Raw genomic sequence first — 16,890 nt, forward strand, 5'->3', positions numbered from 1 at the left:
CCCCGAGATGGGGCTTTAGGACATCGTCAGCCCCCAATATCTTCCCGCAGAAATGTCTGGGAGCCCATCAGGTGCCGGGGATGCAGGAGCAGGGTGTGGGCAGAGCAAGGCCTCTCCCATCACTCAGTCTGATGGGGGAGGCAACAGCGGCCACGTAACCGTATCTGGGAAGAAGGCCTTCAAGGAAGAAATTCAACAGGAGGAGGCAGTGGAGGGTGGGGCAGGGAGAGAGCTACTTTGGACAGAGGGTCCAGGAGGGCTTCTCTGAAGAGGAGTGGTCTTGAGGAGGACAGGACACCAGCCACAGGGTGGTGATGTGTAGGGGCGCCACACCTGCAGTCCCAGTTACTCAGGAGGCTGAGGTATGAAAATTGCTTGAACCCAGGAGGCGGAGATTGCAGTGAGCCGAGATCGCACCACTGCACTCCAGCCTGGGTGACAGAGCAAGACCCTGTCTCTGAGGTGTCTCAGGGAGATGGGAGCCAGCCTGCCTGGTGGACACAATGGCAGGTGTGGATTGTGCTAAACAGGTGGGTTCCAGGAGCAGGCAAATCCCATGCAGCTAGGGTGGAGTGAGCAAGGGGTGGCCGGAGACAGAGAAGGTCAGAGAGGCATTGGGGGACAGAAAGAGGGTGGACGTAGAGCAAGAGGGAGCCATGGAAGGTGTGTGAGGAGGGGAGGACTGTGGTCTGATTCGGAATTTTCAGAAGACCCTGTGGCTTTCATGGAGAAAAGGTCTGTTGGAGCAGGAAGCCAGGCCAGCATCCAGCTAGGGATGATAGGGCTTGAACCAGGCACAGGCTGCAGGTTGGAACAGTGGGCAAGGCAGGCCCATGCCCACAGCAGCCATGACTCTTATTATGATCCACCTCCATTTCTCCCTTCCTCAGGCCCCACCTTGACCTTGGGTGAACCTGGGCTTGGAGGAAAACAGCACCTGGCAGAGGGCAGAGAGGAAAGAGGCCTGGATGGGCTCACAAACACCTCCGCTTGATCACAGCCCAGATGGGACCTTCTGTTATTGAGCCCTTACTGTCTGCCCGGGCCCACACTCCACCTCATTTACATATAAGACCTGCCTGACCCCCAGACACCCCAGGGAAGCAGAGATAGTTGCCCTGTTTTACACAGGATTCGGCAGGCTTCTTCCAGGGCCACATGGTGAGACCCTCAGATCCCCACCCAATCCTCAGCTGTACCCCAGGGCCATCATGTGACACCTCAATCTCACCACCCCCACCCAGGCTGGGAAGTGGGCCTGGGCCTGTCCAGCCCAGAATCACCATCACAGTGTCCAGGAAACTCAATCCTGGGCCCCAGGGTATCAGGGTAACCACACAAGTCCCCAAGATGCAGCCCCAGAGAGGCCCTTTGGAGGCTGAGAAACGGGATTTAACTTCCTTGCCCACCCCATGGGGATTCACAGGCCGGGGCTGGGGCGAGGTCCCTGAACCCAAAACTGATCCCAGACACATTTTAAATCTTCTCAGAAAAATGGCATCTGGCTGGGCTCATGCCTGTAATCCCAGCACTTTGGGAGGCTGAGGAGGGAGGATCATTTGAGCCCAGGAGTTTAAGACCAGCCTGGGCAACATAGGGAGACCCCATCTCTACTTAAAAAAAAAAAAAAAAAAAAAAAGAAAGAAAAGGAAAAAGAGGCCAGGCGTGGTTGCTCACGCCTGTAATCCCAGCACTTTGGGAGGCTGAGGTGGGTGGATCACAAGGCCAGGAGATCGAGACCATCCTGGCTAACATGGTGAAACCCTGCCTCTACTAAAAATACAAAAAATTAGCCGGGCGTGGTGGTGGGCGCCTGTAGTCCCAGCTACTCGGGAGGCTGAGGCAGGAGAATGGCGTGAACCTGGGAGGCGGAGTTTGCAGTGAGCCAAGATCACGCCACTGCACTCCAGCCTCAACAGAGTGAGACTCCGTCTCAAAAAAAAAAAAAAAAGCTAGTCATGGTAGCGCTCCCCTACAATCCCAGCTACTCGGTAGACTGAGGTGACAAGATCACTTGAGCACAGGAGTTCAAGGTCACAGGGAGCTGTGATTGCAACACTCAAGGAAAGAAAGACAGAAAGACAGTCTCTCTCCAGACCACTCTGTGCCTCGAATCTTCCAGAACAGGGCAGGGTGTGGTGGCTAGTGCCTCTAATCCCAGCACTTTGGGAGGCCGAGTTGGGCTGATTGCTTGAGCCCAGGAGTTCAAGACCAGCCTGGGCAACATAGGGAGACCTTGTCTCTAGAAATAAATAAATAAATAAATAAATAAATAAAAGTGGGCCAGGTGCGGTGGCTCACACCTATAATCCCACAACTTTGGGAGGCCGAGGTGTGTGGATTGCTTGAGTACAGGAATTCAAGACCAGCCTGGGCAATGTGACAATACCCCATCTTTATAATTTTTTTTTTTTTAATTAGCTGGGCACAGGCCGGGCACGGTGGCTCACTCCTTTAATCCCAGCACTTTGGGAGGCCAAGGCAGGTGGATCATCTGAGATCAGGAGTTTGAGACCAGCTTGGCCAACATGGTGAAACCCTGTCTCTACTAAAAATACAAACATTAGCCGGGAATGGTGGCACACACCTGTAATTCCAGCTACTCAGGAGGCTAAGGCAGAAGAATCGCCTGAACCTGGGAGATGGAGGTTGCAGTGAGCTGAGATTGTGCCACTGAACTCCAGCCTGGGCAACAAAGTGAGACTCTGTCTCAAAAAAAAAAAAAAAAAAAATTAGCTGGGTGTGCTGGTGTGAGCATGTATTCCTAGCTCCTCAGGAGGCTGAGGCGGGAGGATCACTTGAGCCCAGGAGGTGGAGGTTGCAGCGAGCCAAGATCACACCATTTTACTCTAGCCTGGGCAACAGAGCAAGATGCTGTCTCAAAAATAAAAAGAAAAAAAAAAAAAAAAAAAAACACCTCTTCCAGAAGGCCAAACACCCAACATGTCTACACTCATTGCACCCAAGTTGCGGTGAACAAATGTTTTTAATTCCTGTTCCCTTCTTCATTTGCATTTTCCAGATGTCCACCTGGTTGGGTCATAGTTTAACTAAATAAATCATTTGTTGGGATGGGCAAGCCAAGACTGGGTTCAACTTGCTCGGCTCACAGGAGCGGCCACAAAGTTCAGAGAGGGGCAGCCACCTGTTGGGGGGTCACACAGAGAGGAGGGAGAGGAAGCTGGGCCCTGCGCCCCTGGCCTCTGTTCTCTTCGGGGGCTGAGGCATGGCCTTGAGCTCCATCCTTTTTCTGAGGGGCCTAGTGTTACTACCTGGCCTCAGCCTTCCCTCCTGCAAACCAGCTTCCTGCTCTCTAAGGTGATACCCCAAGATCCTAAATGTCCTGAAATTCTGTCTGCTGGAGGCCAAGCTTCCCTCTTTACCGCACAATAGGCAGGAGACATGAGGGAACAAGGCTGCCTTTTTAGAAAGCCCCTTTCACCTCTGAAAATCAGTCCTCTGACACTGGTCCTCCGAAGTTGAAATAGATTTTTGTATCCAGTTTCCTTCACTCCAAGAGTCTGAGAGTTCTTGTCTCTAATGTCCAAGGTCCAGGGGCCCTACCCTTTCCCAGGGATGATTCTTGGCCAGGCTAGTCTGAGACCTTTATTATTTTTTTGTTTCTTTTTCTTTTTCTTTTTTTGAGACGGAGTTTCGCTCTTGTTGCCCAGGCTGGAGTGCAGTGGCACGATCTTGGCTCACTACAACCTCCACCTCCCGGGTTCAAGCGATTCTCCTGCCTCAGGCTCCTGAGTAGCTGGGATTACAGGCATGTACCATCATGGCTGGCTAATTTTGTATTTTTAGTAGAGACGGAGTTTCTCCATGTTGGTCAGGCTGGTCTCGAACTCCTGACCTCAGGTGATCCGCTCCCCCTCAGCCTCCCAAAGTGCTTGGATTACAGGTGTGAGCCACCGTGCCTGGCCATTTTTTTTGTTTCTTTTCTTTATTTTTCTTTATTTTTTTTAGAGACAGGATCTTGCTCTGTCACCCAGGCTGGAGTGCACTAGCTCAGTCATAGCTCACTGCAGACTTGAACTCCTCGGCTCAAGTGATCCTTCTGCCTCAGCCTCCCGAATAGCTGGGACTATACACGTAAGCCACCACACCTGCCTAATTTTTAAAAAAATTTTTTTGGACGGATGTGGTGGCTCACTCCTGTAATCCCAACATTTTGAGAGGCTGAAGCGGGCAGATCGCATGAGACCAGCCTGGCCAACATGGTGAAGCACCATCTCTACAAAAAAATGCAAAAATTAGCTGGTCATGGTGGCACATGCTTGTCGTCCCAGCTACTCGGGAGGCTGAGGCAAGAATCAATCACTTGAACCCGGGAGGCAGAGGTTGCAGTGAGCCGAGATTGAGCCACTGCACTGCAGCCTGGGTGACTGGGTGAGATTCTGTCTCAAAAAAAAAAAAAAAAAAAAAAAAAATTTAAGCCGGGTTCAGGGGCTCACGCCTGTAATCCCAGCACTTTGGGAGGTTGAGGTGGGTGAATCATTTGAGGTCAGGAGTTCAAGACCAGCCTGGTCAACATGGTGAAATCCCATCTCTACTAAAAATACAAAAACTAGCCAGGCAATGGTGGCACGTGCCTGTAATCCCAGCTACTGGGAAGGCTGAGGGAGGAAAGCCTGGGAGGTGTAGGTTGCAGTGAGCCAAGATCACCACTGTACTCTAGCCTGGGCGACAGAATGAGACCCTATCTCAGAGAGATAGGGAGACCCTATGAGTGAGAGAGAGAGAGAGAGAAAGAGAGAGAGAGAGAGAGAGAGAGAGAGAGAAAGAGAGAAAGAGAGAAAGAGAGAAAGAGAGAAAGAGAGAAAGAGAGAAAGAGAGAAAGAGAGAAAGAGAGAAAAAAAGATGAGGGTCTGGCTATGTCGCCCAGGCTGGTCTCAAAACTATTGGGCTCAAGTGATCCTCCTGCCTCAGCCTCCCAAAGTGCTGGGATTACAGGCATAAGCCACTGCGCCCAGCCAGCTATTTCTGACTAACTGGGTCTGCAACTAGGGGTTAGGGTGGCCAGGGACCCAGGTCACCCATATCTGCAGCCCTGGACCCCAAAAGAGACAGGGAGTGAGGACTGTGACCATGAAAGTAATGCTGCCACCACCTTGTCGTGTGCTAACAACCACACGGGGATGTGGCTCTTGTTCCTGTACCCAAGTCCCAGGTACAGTCATTGAGGCAGATGGAGGAGGGTCAGCCCAGGCAGCTGTTGCTCCCCCATTCCAAGGTTTATGCCTACCGTCCTGCTGTGACAAACGAGTGTACACCCACAGAAGGAAGGCATAGGGTTGTGCACAGGGGATGCGCTAATGCTAAAGGAGTGCACACCAGGAGAGAGGGACATCGCATGCCACATCACAGAGCTCACAGACACAAAACAGGGCCTCACTGTATCACGATTTTGGACACACAGCTAACTCTCCAACTCCCCGACTCACACCAAACCTCAGACGCAGAGCCCTTGGACACACAACTTCCAGACCCACACACCTCAGATACACACCCCTTGGAGACACAACTCCCTCCTACCACAACCTCCGGGACTCACAACCCCACGACACACACCCCTTTAGACACACACCCCACCCTGGGACGCCCAGCAGTACACCCGGACCTCCAAAACCCACCCAGCCCGCAGAAGCCGTTCAGAGGACACCGCAGGAGCCTCAACCCGATATGACACGCACCTGCTCGGCCTGAGTCCTGGGACGCTGGGCGCACGGACCCGCAGCGGCTGCACGAAGATCAGGGGCCCGCGGCCGCAGGTGCCTTGGGAGCGGGCGGCCCTGCCCCCGGGAGCTGATTGGGCGTGACAGACTTGTTTGCATAGAGGGCGTCACCCTGGAGGCGGCGATGGACGGGCACTTGGGCGTGGCCCCGCCCGGGAGTTCATGGGCCTGGGACTCGGACGCGAAAGGATGCTGGGGCGCCAGGGGTGTAGGCGCGGATAAGGAAGAAGCAGGACTAAGGGAGGGGGCTGGATCAGACTGGCCAGGCTTTCCCCGCCCTCACTGGGCGCCCTTGACCTTACTGCCGACCGCTGACCCTACTGTGACCCTAACCCTAATTCTAAACCTGTTCCTAACTCGGCCCAACTTGCTTGGATTAATTCCATCCTGAGTGAAATAGAACTCCGATCCCGGACCCCGTCGACCCGAGGAACCAAGCCCTTCTCGCAGGCAACGCTGACCCTCGCGCTCACTAGAATGGAAAGGCTGCAAGACGGGGCTCTGGGGTGGCCTGTGTGGCCTCACTCAACTGTGCCTCCCGGGGCCAGATACGTGCCCCCACAGGGAGTGACAGACCCTCCGCAGCTACTGGTCCCTCAACCCCGCTCCGTCCTGCCTCTCCACAGTCCAAGACAATTACAATGCTTCCAACAACCGCGCCCCTCTCCCTCCCTCTTCCCGCTAGAGGCTGTTTTCTAAACTTCAAAGGTCAGTTATGAGGAGCCTTCCAGATTGGACCCCAGCCCAGACCTCTAAATCTACCCCTTCCCCTGGGATTCCAGCACAGGCCAGACGCACAGGAAGAATGTATCAATGTGAAAAGAATTACAAGATAAAGATGGCTCTGGGCTGGGCACTTCTGGAGAACACCCCCCCCCCACCCCCCACCCCCACCTGAGGCAGGCAGGGGATCCATGCACTCCCCTAGCCCTGTGGGGTCAGTCTTGGGCCAGAGGGAGGGATGGGAGGCTGAAACAGGCCAGAATTGGGGCAAGGGCTGTGCCAGAGGAGTTAGGGAGGGTTTCTCAGAAGAGGGGGCATTTGTGCTGGGCTTTCAAGTATGTGTAGGAGTTTGCCACTAGGAGAAAGGTTTTTCTTGTGTTTTCCTTCAAGGCAGGATCTCACTCTGTTGCCCAGGCTGGAGTGCAGTGGCACGATCATAGCTCACTGCAGCCTCTACCTCCTGGGCTCAAGCAATACTCCCAACTCAGCCTCCCCAGCAGCTGGGGCTACAGGCACGCCACCACCAAGCCCAGCTAATTTTTTTTTGTAGAGAGGATGTCTCATTATGTTGCCCAGGCTGGTCCCAAACTCCTGGGCTTAAGAGATCCTTCTTCCTCGGCCTCCCAAGGTGCTGAGATTACAGGTGTGAGCCACTACACCAGACCTGAGAAGGGCTTTTTCAAGAGGGAAAAGCACTTGCAAAAGTGCAGAGGAAGAAGAGCACAGAACATTCTCTGGCCGGGGGAGATGAGGAAGGTGAAGCCAGAACAGGGGGTGGGGGTGAAGAGGAGGGGCAGATACAGGTGGAGAGCAGGGGGGCTGCAAAGCTGCCTGGTGTCCATCTCCTCCAGAGAAGAGAGAGACTGGTCCCCCAAACTCAGGGGGAGGCATGTGGCAGATGCTGGAGTGTGGGGGACACTGAGACAGGGAACAGGGGGCCTGGGAGGCTCATGTCTCTCCCCATCCCTCAGTTTACCCATCTGTGACATGGGCAGTGTGAGCCTCTAGTCTGAGCACAACTTTTCTTTGGACATAAAAACTATAGAGTTCACACTGTGTCATCAGGGGGTCCTTTCTGTCCCCATCCAGTGCCCAGTGCCACACACTCAGGTGTCCCAAGGACACGCCAGGGCCTGGGCCAGGCTGGGGGCTTCTGCCTCCACTCCATGGTGCAGAACAAGGCTTGGGGAGTGTGGAGGTGGCTGGGGAGCCCTGGGCCCCCCGAGGGCTGCTCTGTTTACCCGAGGCCGCCCGCCCGCCTCTGATGCAACAGGCAGGCTCTGGTTACGTGAGGCCAGCAGCTGGGCCAGCTCTGGGGGAAGGGCTAGCCCGGCAGAGCGAAGCTGGCTGGGGCTGGCCCTCATGCAACCCGACTTCCCAGCCCCCTTCTTCTGGTGGGCACCATCTTGTTATTCATAGTCTGTCCCCTGTCCTTTTGCCTCTGTTCCTATCCTATACCTTCCCCAACCACTAATTGTGTCCCCTAGCAGGGTCACCAAGAGTCTTAACCTCATTCTTCTCGGATGAAGGGACACCTTTAGTTGCTAGGGTAAGAGTTGGAGGGTAGAGGGGAAAGTTGTGAGGAGGAAGGGATAGAAGGGGCCAGAGTGGGTGGCAAGGGAGAAGGGTGACCTGGGAAGGGGGGTCTGGGAGATGGGGGAGGCGGTGGGTGGGGAATGGAGGAGAAGGCTGGGGTGGGAGGCTTGGGTGGAGAAGCTGTCCCCACTCTCCCTCCTCCAGATTCTCTCCCCTCTCCCAGGGGAAGGCTTTGAAGGACCTTCCATGGCAAGGATGTATGGCCCAGTGGGTAGGGAGGGCCCCGAGGTTAAAGAACACCAAGTCCCCATCCCAGCTGTGCCGCCCACTCACTGTGCGACCTCAGGATGGTCACTGCACCCCTTGGGGCCTCCTTGCTCATGTGACAAGTGCAGATAGGCTGGGCGTGGTGGCTCATGCCTATAATCCCAGTATTTTGGGAGGCCGAGGTGGGTGGATCACTTCAGGCCAGGAGTTCGAGATGGACCTGGCCAACATGGCAAAACCCCATCTCTCCTAAAAATACAAAAATTAGCCAGGCATGGTGGCACATGCCTGTAATTCCAGCTACTCAGGAGGCTGAGGTAGGAGAATCGCTTGAACCCAGGAGGTGGAGGTTGCAGTGAGCCAAGAGGAGCCCTCAAGGTCCACCTACAATCTTCCCTCCTCCAAAAGCCTTCCTATCCTCTTACCATTTAGGATCCTTCCACCTCCCCATCCTTCCTTCCAGCTTAGCACTGATCCAGGGGGCGAGGTAGAGTGTGTGGCTGGTTCTGTCTCCCCCAGCCTGGGGGTTCCTTAGGCCCGAGCCCAGTACATGGTGGCACCAAAGGGGTGTCTCCATGGGTTTTTCTTTTTCTTTTTTTTTTTTTGAGAAGGAGTTTGGCTCTGCCGCCCAGGCTGGAGTGCAGTGGCCGGATCTCAGCTCACTGCAAGCTCCGCCTCCCGGGTTCACGCCATTCTCCTGCCTCAGCCTCCCGAGTAGCTGGGACTACAGGCGCCCGCCACCTCGCCCAGGCTAGTTTTTTGTTTTTTTTTTTTTTTTTTTAGCAGAGACGGGGTTTCACCGTGTTAGCCAGGATGGTCTCGATCTCCTGACCTCGTGATCCACCCGTCTCAGCCTCCCAAAGTGCTGGGATTACAGGCTTGAGCCACCGCGCCCGGCCTTCTTGTTTTTTAGAGACAGAGTTGCTCTGTTGCCCAGGCTGGAGTGCAGTGGTGCAATCATGGCTCACTGCAGCCTTGAACTCCTGGGCTCAAGTGATACTCTCGATTCCACCTCCCAAGTAGCTGGGACCATAGGAACACACCACCACACCTGGCTAATTTTTTAATATTTTTTGAGGTGCATTGGGTGTCTCACTTGCTGCCCAAGCTGGTCTCGAACTCCTGGGCTCAAGCGATCCTCCTGCCTTGGCCTCCAAAAGCGCTGGCATTACGGGTGTGAGCCATTGCACACAGTCTCCATGGGTTTCTTGAAGAACTGGAGAATCTCAAAGAAGGTCTAAGCAGTGAAAGGGAGTGGGGGATAAGCCTGGGGCATCCAGAAGCCTTGTTCAGGGATACAATAGGGCTAAAAAAAAAAGGCTTTCCAGGGTCCTGAGTGTGCAGGACTCTCCAGGAACCCAGAGCAGGTCTGAAATAAAAACAAGGACTCAGACCAAGGGCTAAGGACAAAAACCCAGCAGAAGTCTGATTCTTGCCCTGACTACTGTGGACGGAGCAGGCGGCAGGTCACTGCCCTCTGTGGGTCTCCTTTTACCCCATCTGCAGATCAGGGTTGGGATCCTTTCTTGGTGATCTCTAGCCTCATGAGCGCTACGCTCCTGTTTGGATGCCCCATGGCACGGAGAGCTGTCTCTTCTAGCTGCCCACCTATCTCTGGAGTTCTGCTGGAAGTAAATGCTTTTTTTTTTTTTTTGAGACGGAGTCTTGCTCTGTAGCCAGGCTGGAGTGCAGTGGTGCAATCTCGGCTTGCTGCAACCTCCGCCTCCCAGGTTCAAGTCATTCTCCTGCCTCAACCTCCCAAGTAGCTAGGATTACAGGTGTGCACCACCACACCCAGCTAATTTTTGTACTTTTAGTAGAGATAGGGTTTCACCATGTTGACCAGAATGGTCTCGATCTCCTGACCTCGTGATCCACCTGCCTCGGGCTCCCAAAGTGCTGGGATTACAGGCGTGACTCACCGTGCCCAGCTGGTTGTTTTTGAAATGGAGTCTACCTCTGTCGCCCAGGCTGGAGTGCAGTGGCGTGATCTCGGCTCACTGCAACCTCTCGGGCTCAAGCGATTCTCCTGCCTCAGCCTCCAGAGTAAGCGGGATTACAGGCGGGCACCACACCCAGCTAATTTTTATATTTTCAGTAGAGACGAGGTTTCACCATGTTGGCCAGGCTGGTCTCCAACTCCTGACGTCCAGTGATCCGCCCACCTCGGCTTCCCAAAGCTCTGGGATTACAGGTGTGACCCACTGCGCCTGGCCAGTAAGTGCTATTGAGTGAGCTCTAGGAGTGCCCTTGCCCTCCAACCTGACAAGGGAGGCTGCGAGCTCTTGTTCTCAGAGCCCTCTGGCCTCTCAGAACCTGTCTGCTCTCTGAAAAATGGGAGCGAGAGTATATAGAGTGAAAAAGGGTGGAGGGTCAGTGTGCCCACCAGGGCCAGCCAGGACTGCAGACAATGACCGCTTGGAGGCCGAGCTTCCCGCCAACGCTTTGCATCTTGCGCCCCCTGGCGGCTAGAGGGGGCAGGGCACCCTCCAGGCAAAAAGGGCTAGGGAGCATTCAAATGAGATGCAAATTAACCAGCGACCCCACAAGCCCTGGGACTTGGGGTGATGAGGTGTCTGACAACCCAGAGTCCTGATCAGACCCCTTTTATTTATTTATTTATTATTATTATTTTTTGAGACAGAGTCACTCTGTCACCCAGGCTGGAGTGCCGTGGCTCCATCTCAGCTCACTGCAACCTCCGCCTCCCGGGTTCAAGCGATTCTCCTGCCCCAGCTTCCCAAGTAGCTGGGATTTCAGGTGCACACCGCCGCACCCGGCTAATTTTTTATATTTTGGGTAGAGATAGGGTTTCACCACATTGGTCAGGCTGGTCTTGAACTCCTGACCTCAGGTGATCTGCCCGCCTCAGACTCCCACAGTGCTGGGATTACAGGCGTGAGCCACGATGCTCGGCTATTTTTTTTTTTTTTTTTTTTAATATAGAGACAGGGTCTCTCCATGTTGCCCAGGCTGGTCTCCAACTCCTGGACTCAGGGGTTCCTCCAGTCTTGACCTCCCAAAGTGCTGGGATTACAAGCGAGCGCCACCGCAGCCAGCCTAGACTCCTTTTAAGAGAGATGACTGGGCTGGGCACAGTGACTCACACCTATAATCCCAGCACTTTGGGAGAACGAAGTCAGGAGTTCAAGACCAGACTTGCCAAGATGGTGAAACCCCGTCTCTACTAAAACTACAAAAATTAGCCGGGTGCAGTGGCAGGTGCCTATAATCCCAGCTACTCGGGAGGCCAAGGTAGGAGAATGGCTTGAACCCGGGCAGCAGAGGTTATAGTGAGCCGATACTGCACCACTGCACTCCAGCCTGGGAGACAGAGTGACACTCCATCTCAAAAAAAAAAAGAGATGACTGTTAGTCGCTGGTTGAGGTCACATCCAGAGGCTATGAGTGACTCAGAGCCCTAGAAGGGTCTGGTGGGGTCCCCCACACCTGCCTCCCTCACCCCCAGGTCCTAGTGCCCCAGTCTTCCTAGGCAGGTCCTAGGAGGCAGGCGATAATCCCATTCTGCTGCCAGTTTCCTTCAGGACTGTCTAGCTCACAAATACGTATCAGTGTTTGCTGGATAAAGGGTGGCACGGAGGACAGATGGACATTGAGAGATGCCTTCAGAGCAAGTAAGAAGGGAGAAGGACTCTGGAGGCCACACACCAATCAGGGCCCTACACGGGGTGGTTTTAGGCTCCTCCTCACTCCTAAGCTGAGTGTGTCAGTGGAGAGGCGGCATAATGGCAGAGGCCCCCCAATGTGTCCTAGGAGGAGGAGAGGTAGGGCTGAACCCGCTTTCCAGGCCTTCGGACGCCTCGACAGGCCCAATGTCCCAGTAGGATGTCCTCTGTCTTCCCTTGGGGCACCCCTGCTCTTCCCACCCGTCTCCATCAACCACCCCACAGTGCCAAGATGAGGGACCCTCCCAGAGTAGTGGGACCGGAACCTGCCTTGACCCTAAACAACTCTATTTGACCTCCCTAATACATTGTACTGGAACAAGGGATTCTGGGGTAACACAGCTGGCCTTGGAGATGCATAACTTGTGGAGGTCACCCAGGCTTGGCATTCACAGAGGTCAGTGCAGGCCCTTCTGCAAACAGCAGCAGAAACGGACTCAAAGCCATTTTGGCAAAAATCATAATTCAGGTGTCCATGAAACCGAAGAAATGAAATTGGCTTATGTCACGTACAGTTGGATCCAGGGCCCCAGGCAATATTCTCAGGTCTCCCCTGGAACCCCCTCGCCCCTGCCCCGTTCCCATCCACCCAGCTCAACCTTCCTTATGCTCCCGGTAGAACTCCCAGGAAGGCCTCTCATTGGGTCATGTGTCCATCTCGAACCAATCACTGGGAACCTAGGACACAGCAGCTCTGATTGGCCAGGCCGAGGTGCCACATCCACCCCTGGAACTAGGGGTGGCCTCTCCATGTGGCCTGAGCCTGGGGTGGGCGTCGCTGCTTGAGGCAGAATGCAGTTTGGGAGGGCAGATATGCGAGTGTCCAGCTTAGCCTGTAGAGAAGGTGCAGTCCAGCCTTCCTTATCCAGATGAAGAAAGGGAGAACCAAGGCTGGGTGTGGTGGCTCACGCCTATAATCCCAGCACTTTGGGAGGTTTAGGTGGGAGGATCATGAGCTCAGGAGTTTGAGGCCAGCCTAGCCAACATGGTGAAACCCCGTCTCTACAAAAAATACAAAAATTAGCTGGGGGGGGTGGTGTGCGCCTGTAGTCCCAGCTACCTGGGAGGCTGAGACAGGAGGATCACTTGAGCCCAGGAGGCAGAGGTTGCAGTGAGCTGAGATCATGCCACTGCACTCCAGCCTGGGTGACAGCCAGATCCTGGAAAAGAAGAAGAGAGGGGAGGGGAGGGGACCCAGAGAGGGCCAGCACCAGGTGAAAGAAAGAAAAGAAAGGAAGGAAGGGAGGGAGGCCCAGAGAGGGCCAGCACCAGGCCTATGTCACACAGCACATCAGAGGCGGGCAGGGCTGGGACCAAACCAGGCTGGGGACTGCTCTTCTCTGACTGTTCCCCCCCCCCTTTTTTTTTTTTGGTGGTCGGGGGTTGGGGGGTGCAAAGTCTTGCTCTGTCACCCAGGCTGGAGTGCAGTGGTGCCATCTTGGCTCACTGGAACCTCTGCCTCCTGGGTTCAAGTGATTCTCATGCCTCAACCTCCTGAGTAGTTGGGATCACAGGTGCACACCACCATGCCCGGCAGAGCCTCTCTGTCCATCTGTATTTGGGGATGAGACCTGCGCTTTTGGGGGCTGAGGATGAAATGAGATGACCCCTGTGAAGACTTTAGCCCAGGGCCAGGGACTTGGTAGGTGCATTATCAGGATTATTTTGATGGCAGTTATTGGTCCAAGGGTCGATGGGGGGCCAGTAAGAGTCCAGGAGCAGTAAGCCACTTCTGGGAACATTGCCGGCTGGGCCTGGAGTCTCTGGGCAGGCGCAGGAGGAGGGTGCTGGCCGCACTCATTCAGTCTTCAGTCTCTGCCTGGCCCTGCTTCGGTCAGGCTGGCGAGCGGGGGCGAGGGTCAGGGTGGTCAGAGAGGCAGACTCAAGGCATGAGGCGGCACCTGAGGGATGAACCTGGGCCAGGCTAAGGTGGTGCTTGGTGGTCAGAGGTCTGGGTGGGAATCCTGGCATTTCTGGGCATGGGCGATGACCCTGGGCTGGCTGCCTTACCTCTCGGGCCTTGATTTCCTCTTCTGTAAAATGGGGCAGTGCTTAAGGTCCTGGGACTGGAGAGAAGGGGGACAATTTGACCCTGTGAAGGTCACTGATGACCCTAAGGGGTGCAATTTTGGGGGAAAAGTGGGAATGAAAGGCTCTGAGGCCAGGTGCAGTGGCTCATGCCTGTAATCCCAGGACTTTGGGAGGCCAAGAAGGCAGATCACCTGAAGTCAGGAGTTCAAGACCTGCCTGACTAACATGGTGAAATTCCGTCTCTACTAAAAATACAAAAACTCGTCGGGTGAGGTGGCAGGCACCTATAGTCCCAGCTACTCGGGAAGCTGAAGTGAGAGAATCGCTTGAACCTGAGAGGCAGAGTTACAGTGAGCCAAGATCATGCCACTGCACTCCAGCCTGGGTGACCAGAACGAGATTTCAACTCAAAAAAAAAAAAAAAAAGAAAAGAAAGAAAGAGAAAAAGAAAGGCTCTGAGATGGGGCATGGAACTGGTGGTTCTGGGGAGAGGGACTCCGCAGGGACAAAGCTGGATGAGACACAGAGCAATCCTGCCAGGGAGCAGCAGTGGAGGGGACAGCAGACGCTGGGGAGTGAGGAGGGCAGAGGAGCAGTGTCCTTGAGCCACAAAGTAGAGTGACCAGGGTGTGGGGGATGGGACTGGGGAGACAGAGGCTAGGTTGGGGGTGTGGGCAGGGCTGCTTAGGGCAGTAGGCTGTTGACCCCCTCAGGCAGCCCCTCCTGCTTCAGGCTCCCCAGAAAGCTCCCAGGCCACCCCTCAGCCTGTGGGATTCCTCACCACCCCACACCCAGAGCTAAGCTTGCTATGAACAGGTGCTCAGGAAGTGTGCATCAACTGTCAGAGGTACTCAATAAATGCATGCTGCCTGTGGTGTCCAATAAGTGCTCTCTAATTGACTGCAGTGCCCACTAAGTGCTCTCTGACTGGACACATGAATTCGGCTGCCTCTGGGCTCTGGGGCTACAGCTTGAAAGGCCTACAGAGGCTCTGTCTCCACCTGCCTCCCCTCGACCTCTGAGAGGGCTTCCATGGCACCAAGGACAATCACAGTGCCTGGCCAATAGGCAGAGGCTCAATAAGTCCCTGGGGCCCCTTCAACCTGCCTGCGTCTGCCCATCACAGATATAGAATGGTGACACATCAGATCTTTCCTGATACCACACTTTCTAAGCGTGGTCAGCTATGCCTCCCACGGCTCACACTGCACTTGTATGTTCCTCTCCCATCTGATCCTGGGCCTGGTCACGTGACTGGCCTCAACAGATGGGCCACCCACAAATGTGAAACCGGCACTCTGCATGGAAGCTACTCTCCTGGCTCCCAGCGACCAGGAGAAACCCAGGCTGGCCTGATGGGGAGGCCACGAGGAAAACCTGACGCCTGCTGCCAGCAGTCCTGGTCAAGGGCCCCCGACTATGCAGCTGCAGCTGAGCTCCCATGAGCACCACATGGGCGAGCCCCAGAGAGAGCAGCAGGACCGCCTAGCTGAGCCCAGCCCAAAGTGCAGAACAGTAAGTAGATTAATTACTGGGGCTGGGGCCGGGCGCGGTGGCTCAAGCCTGTAATCCCAGCACTTTGGGAGGCCGAGACGGGCGGATCACAAGGTCAGGAGATCGAGACCATCCTGGCTAACACAGTGAAACCCCGTCTCTACTAAAAATACAAAAAAAAACTAGCCGGGCGAGGTGGCGGGCGCCTGTAGTCCCAGCTACTCGGGAGGCTGAGGCAGGAGAATGGCGTGAACCTGGGAGGCGGAGCTTGCAGTGAGCTGAGATCTGGCCACTGCACTCCAGCCCGGGTGACAGAGCAAGACTCCGTCTCAAAAAAAAAAAAAAAAAAAAAAAATTACTGGGGCTGTAAACCACTAAGTTTTTGGATGCTGTGTTATGTAGAAATAGCTGACTGCTCCAAAGCACATCCATCACTATGCCCTGCCCCCTCTCAGTCACCTGATGAGCCACCTTTACAGAAAGGAAATGCAGAGACCAGAGAGGGGGGTTAATTTGCTTGGTCACACAGCAGTTAGGCAGTGGATTGGTGGGGAGGTCCCAGAGATAGGTGGGTAATTGCCCATGCTGGGCTCTGCCTGAGAGACTGTGCATGGGTAAAGCAGGTTGCTGGCATGTGGTAGGATAGAGGAAATGTGGGCTCCCCTCTCTGTCTTGAGGGGTGGAAATCTCTGGGACTGGCATAGGGCCTATGGCCTGGAAAAGAGAGAGGAAGGTGGCGGAGAGAGTGGGAAAGATGGGCTGACATGGTCCCTGAGCAGCAGGGTGGAACATTCTGGACCCGCAGACACCCCTCCACCTGCCACCTCCAAAACCATCCCACAAGCCCAGTAAGAAACCCCAAGTGGTTAGACAAGCAGGTGCCTGGCTGACTGCCAAGCGGGTGGGTTGGTTAGTTCAGAGCAGAGAGAGGCTCGCGGCTACTCTAGGCACTGACCTGGGTTGGCGGAGGCTGGGGTGCCCCGAGTCTCTTCCAGGATCAGGCTGAGGAGGGCGGGGGTGGTTCCTCCGGGCTGGAACAAAACACGTGCAGCATCCATGAGGCCAAGGTCAGAGGCCACGAGGCTTGCTCAGCTGGCTGGAGTGCATGTTTGGGTGACACTCTGGTCACTCTGGTCTCGGAAGACCTTTGGCTTGAGCTTCTGGGGCATCCTTCTTAAAAGTGGGGTGAGTGGGCCAGGCACTGTGGCTCATGCCTATAATCCCAGCGCTTTGGGAGGCTGAGGCGGGTGGATCACCTGAGGTCAGGAGTTCAAGACCAGCCTGGCCAACATGGCAAAACCCCATCTCTACTAAAAATACAAAAATTAGCCAGGCGCAGTGGCGTGCGCCTGTAATCCCAGCTACTGGGGAGGCTGAGGCATGAGAATCACTTGGAACCCAGAGCGGGAGGTTGG

At 54.9% G+C, this 16,890-nt stretch overlaps 1 protein-coding gene across 3 annotated transcripts in view; it reads right to left on the reverse strand.

The window, feature by feature from the left end:
* Positions 1-16,890, reverse strand: part of LOC104680644 (myocyte-specific enhancer factor 2B-like) — a 42,984-nt gene that overhangs the window by 20,206 nt on the left and 5,888 nt on the right. For 2 of the 3 annotated variants that reach the window (XM_010386693.2, XM_030935612.1), the window contains exon 1: positions 5,697-6,525. Coding sequence is in view for 1 of the 3 variants with exons in the window: in XM_030935611.1 (XP_030791471.1) it covers positions 16,431-16,506 (76 nt within the window). In the remaining 2 variants the exon portion in view is untranslated. Of the gene's footprint in view, positions 1-5,696; positions 6,526-16,430; positions 16,507-16,890 lie in introns of those variants that run through there. The other variant, XM_030935611.1, reaches the window with a different exon arrangement.

The sequence above is a fragment of the Rhinopithecus roxellana genome, chromosome 8, assembly GCF_007565055.1.
Source record: "Rhinopithecus roxellana isolate Shanxi Qingling chromosome 8, ASM756505v1, whole genome shotgun sequence".
Taxonomy (NCBI): Eukaryota; Metazoa; Chordata; class Mammalia; order Primates; family Cercopithecidae; genus Rhinopithecus; species Rhinopithecus roxellana.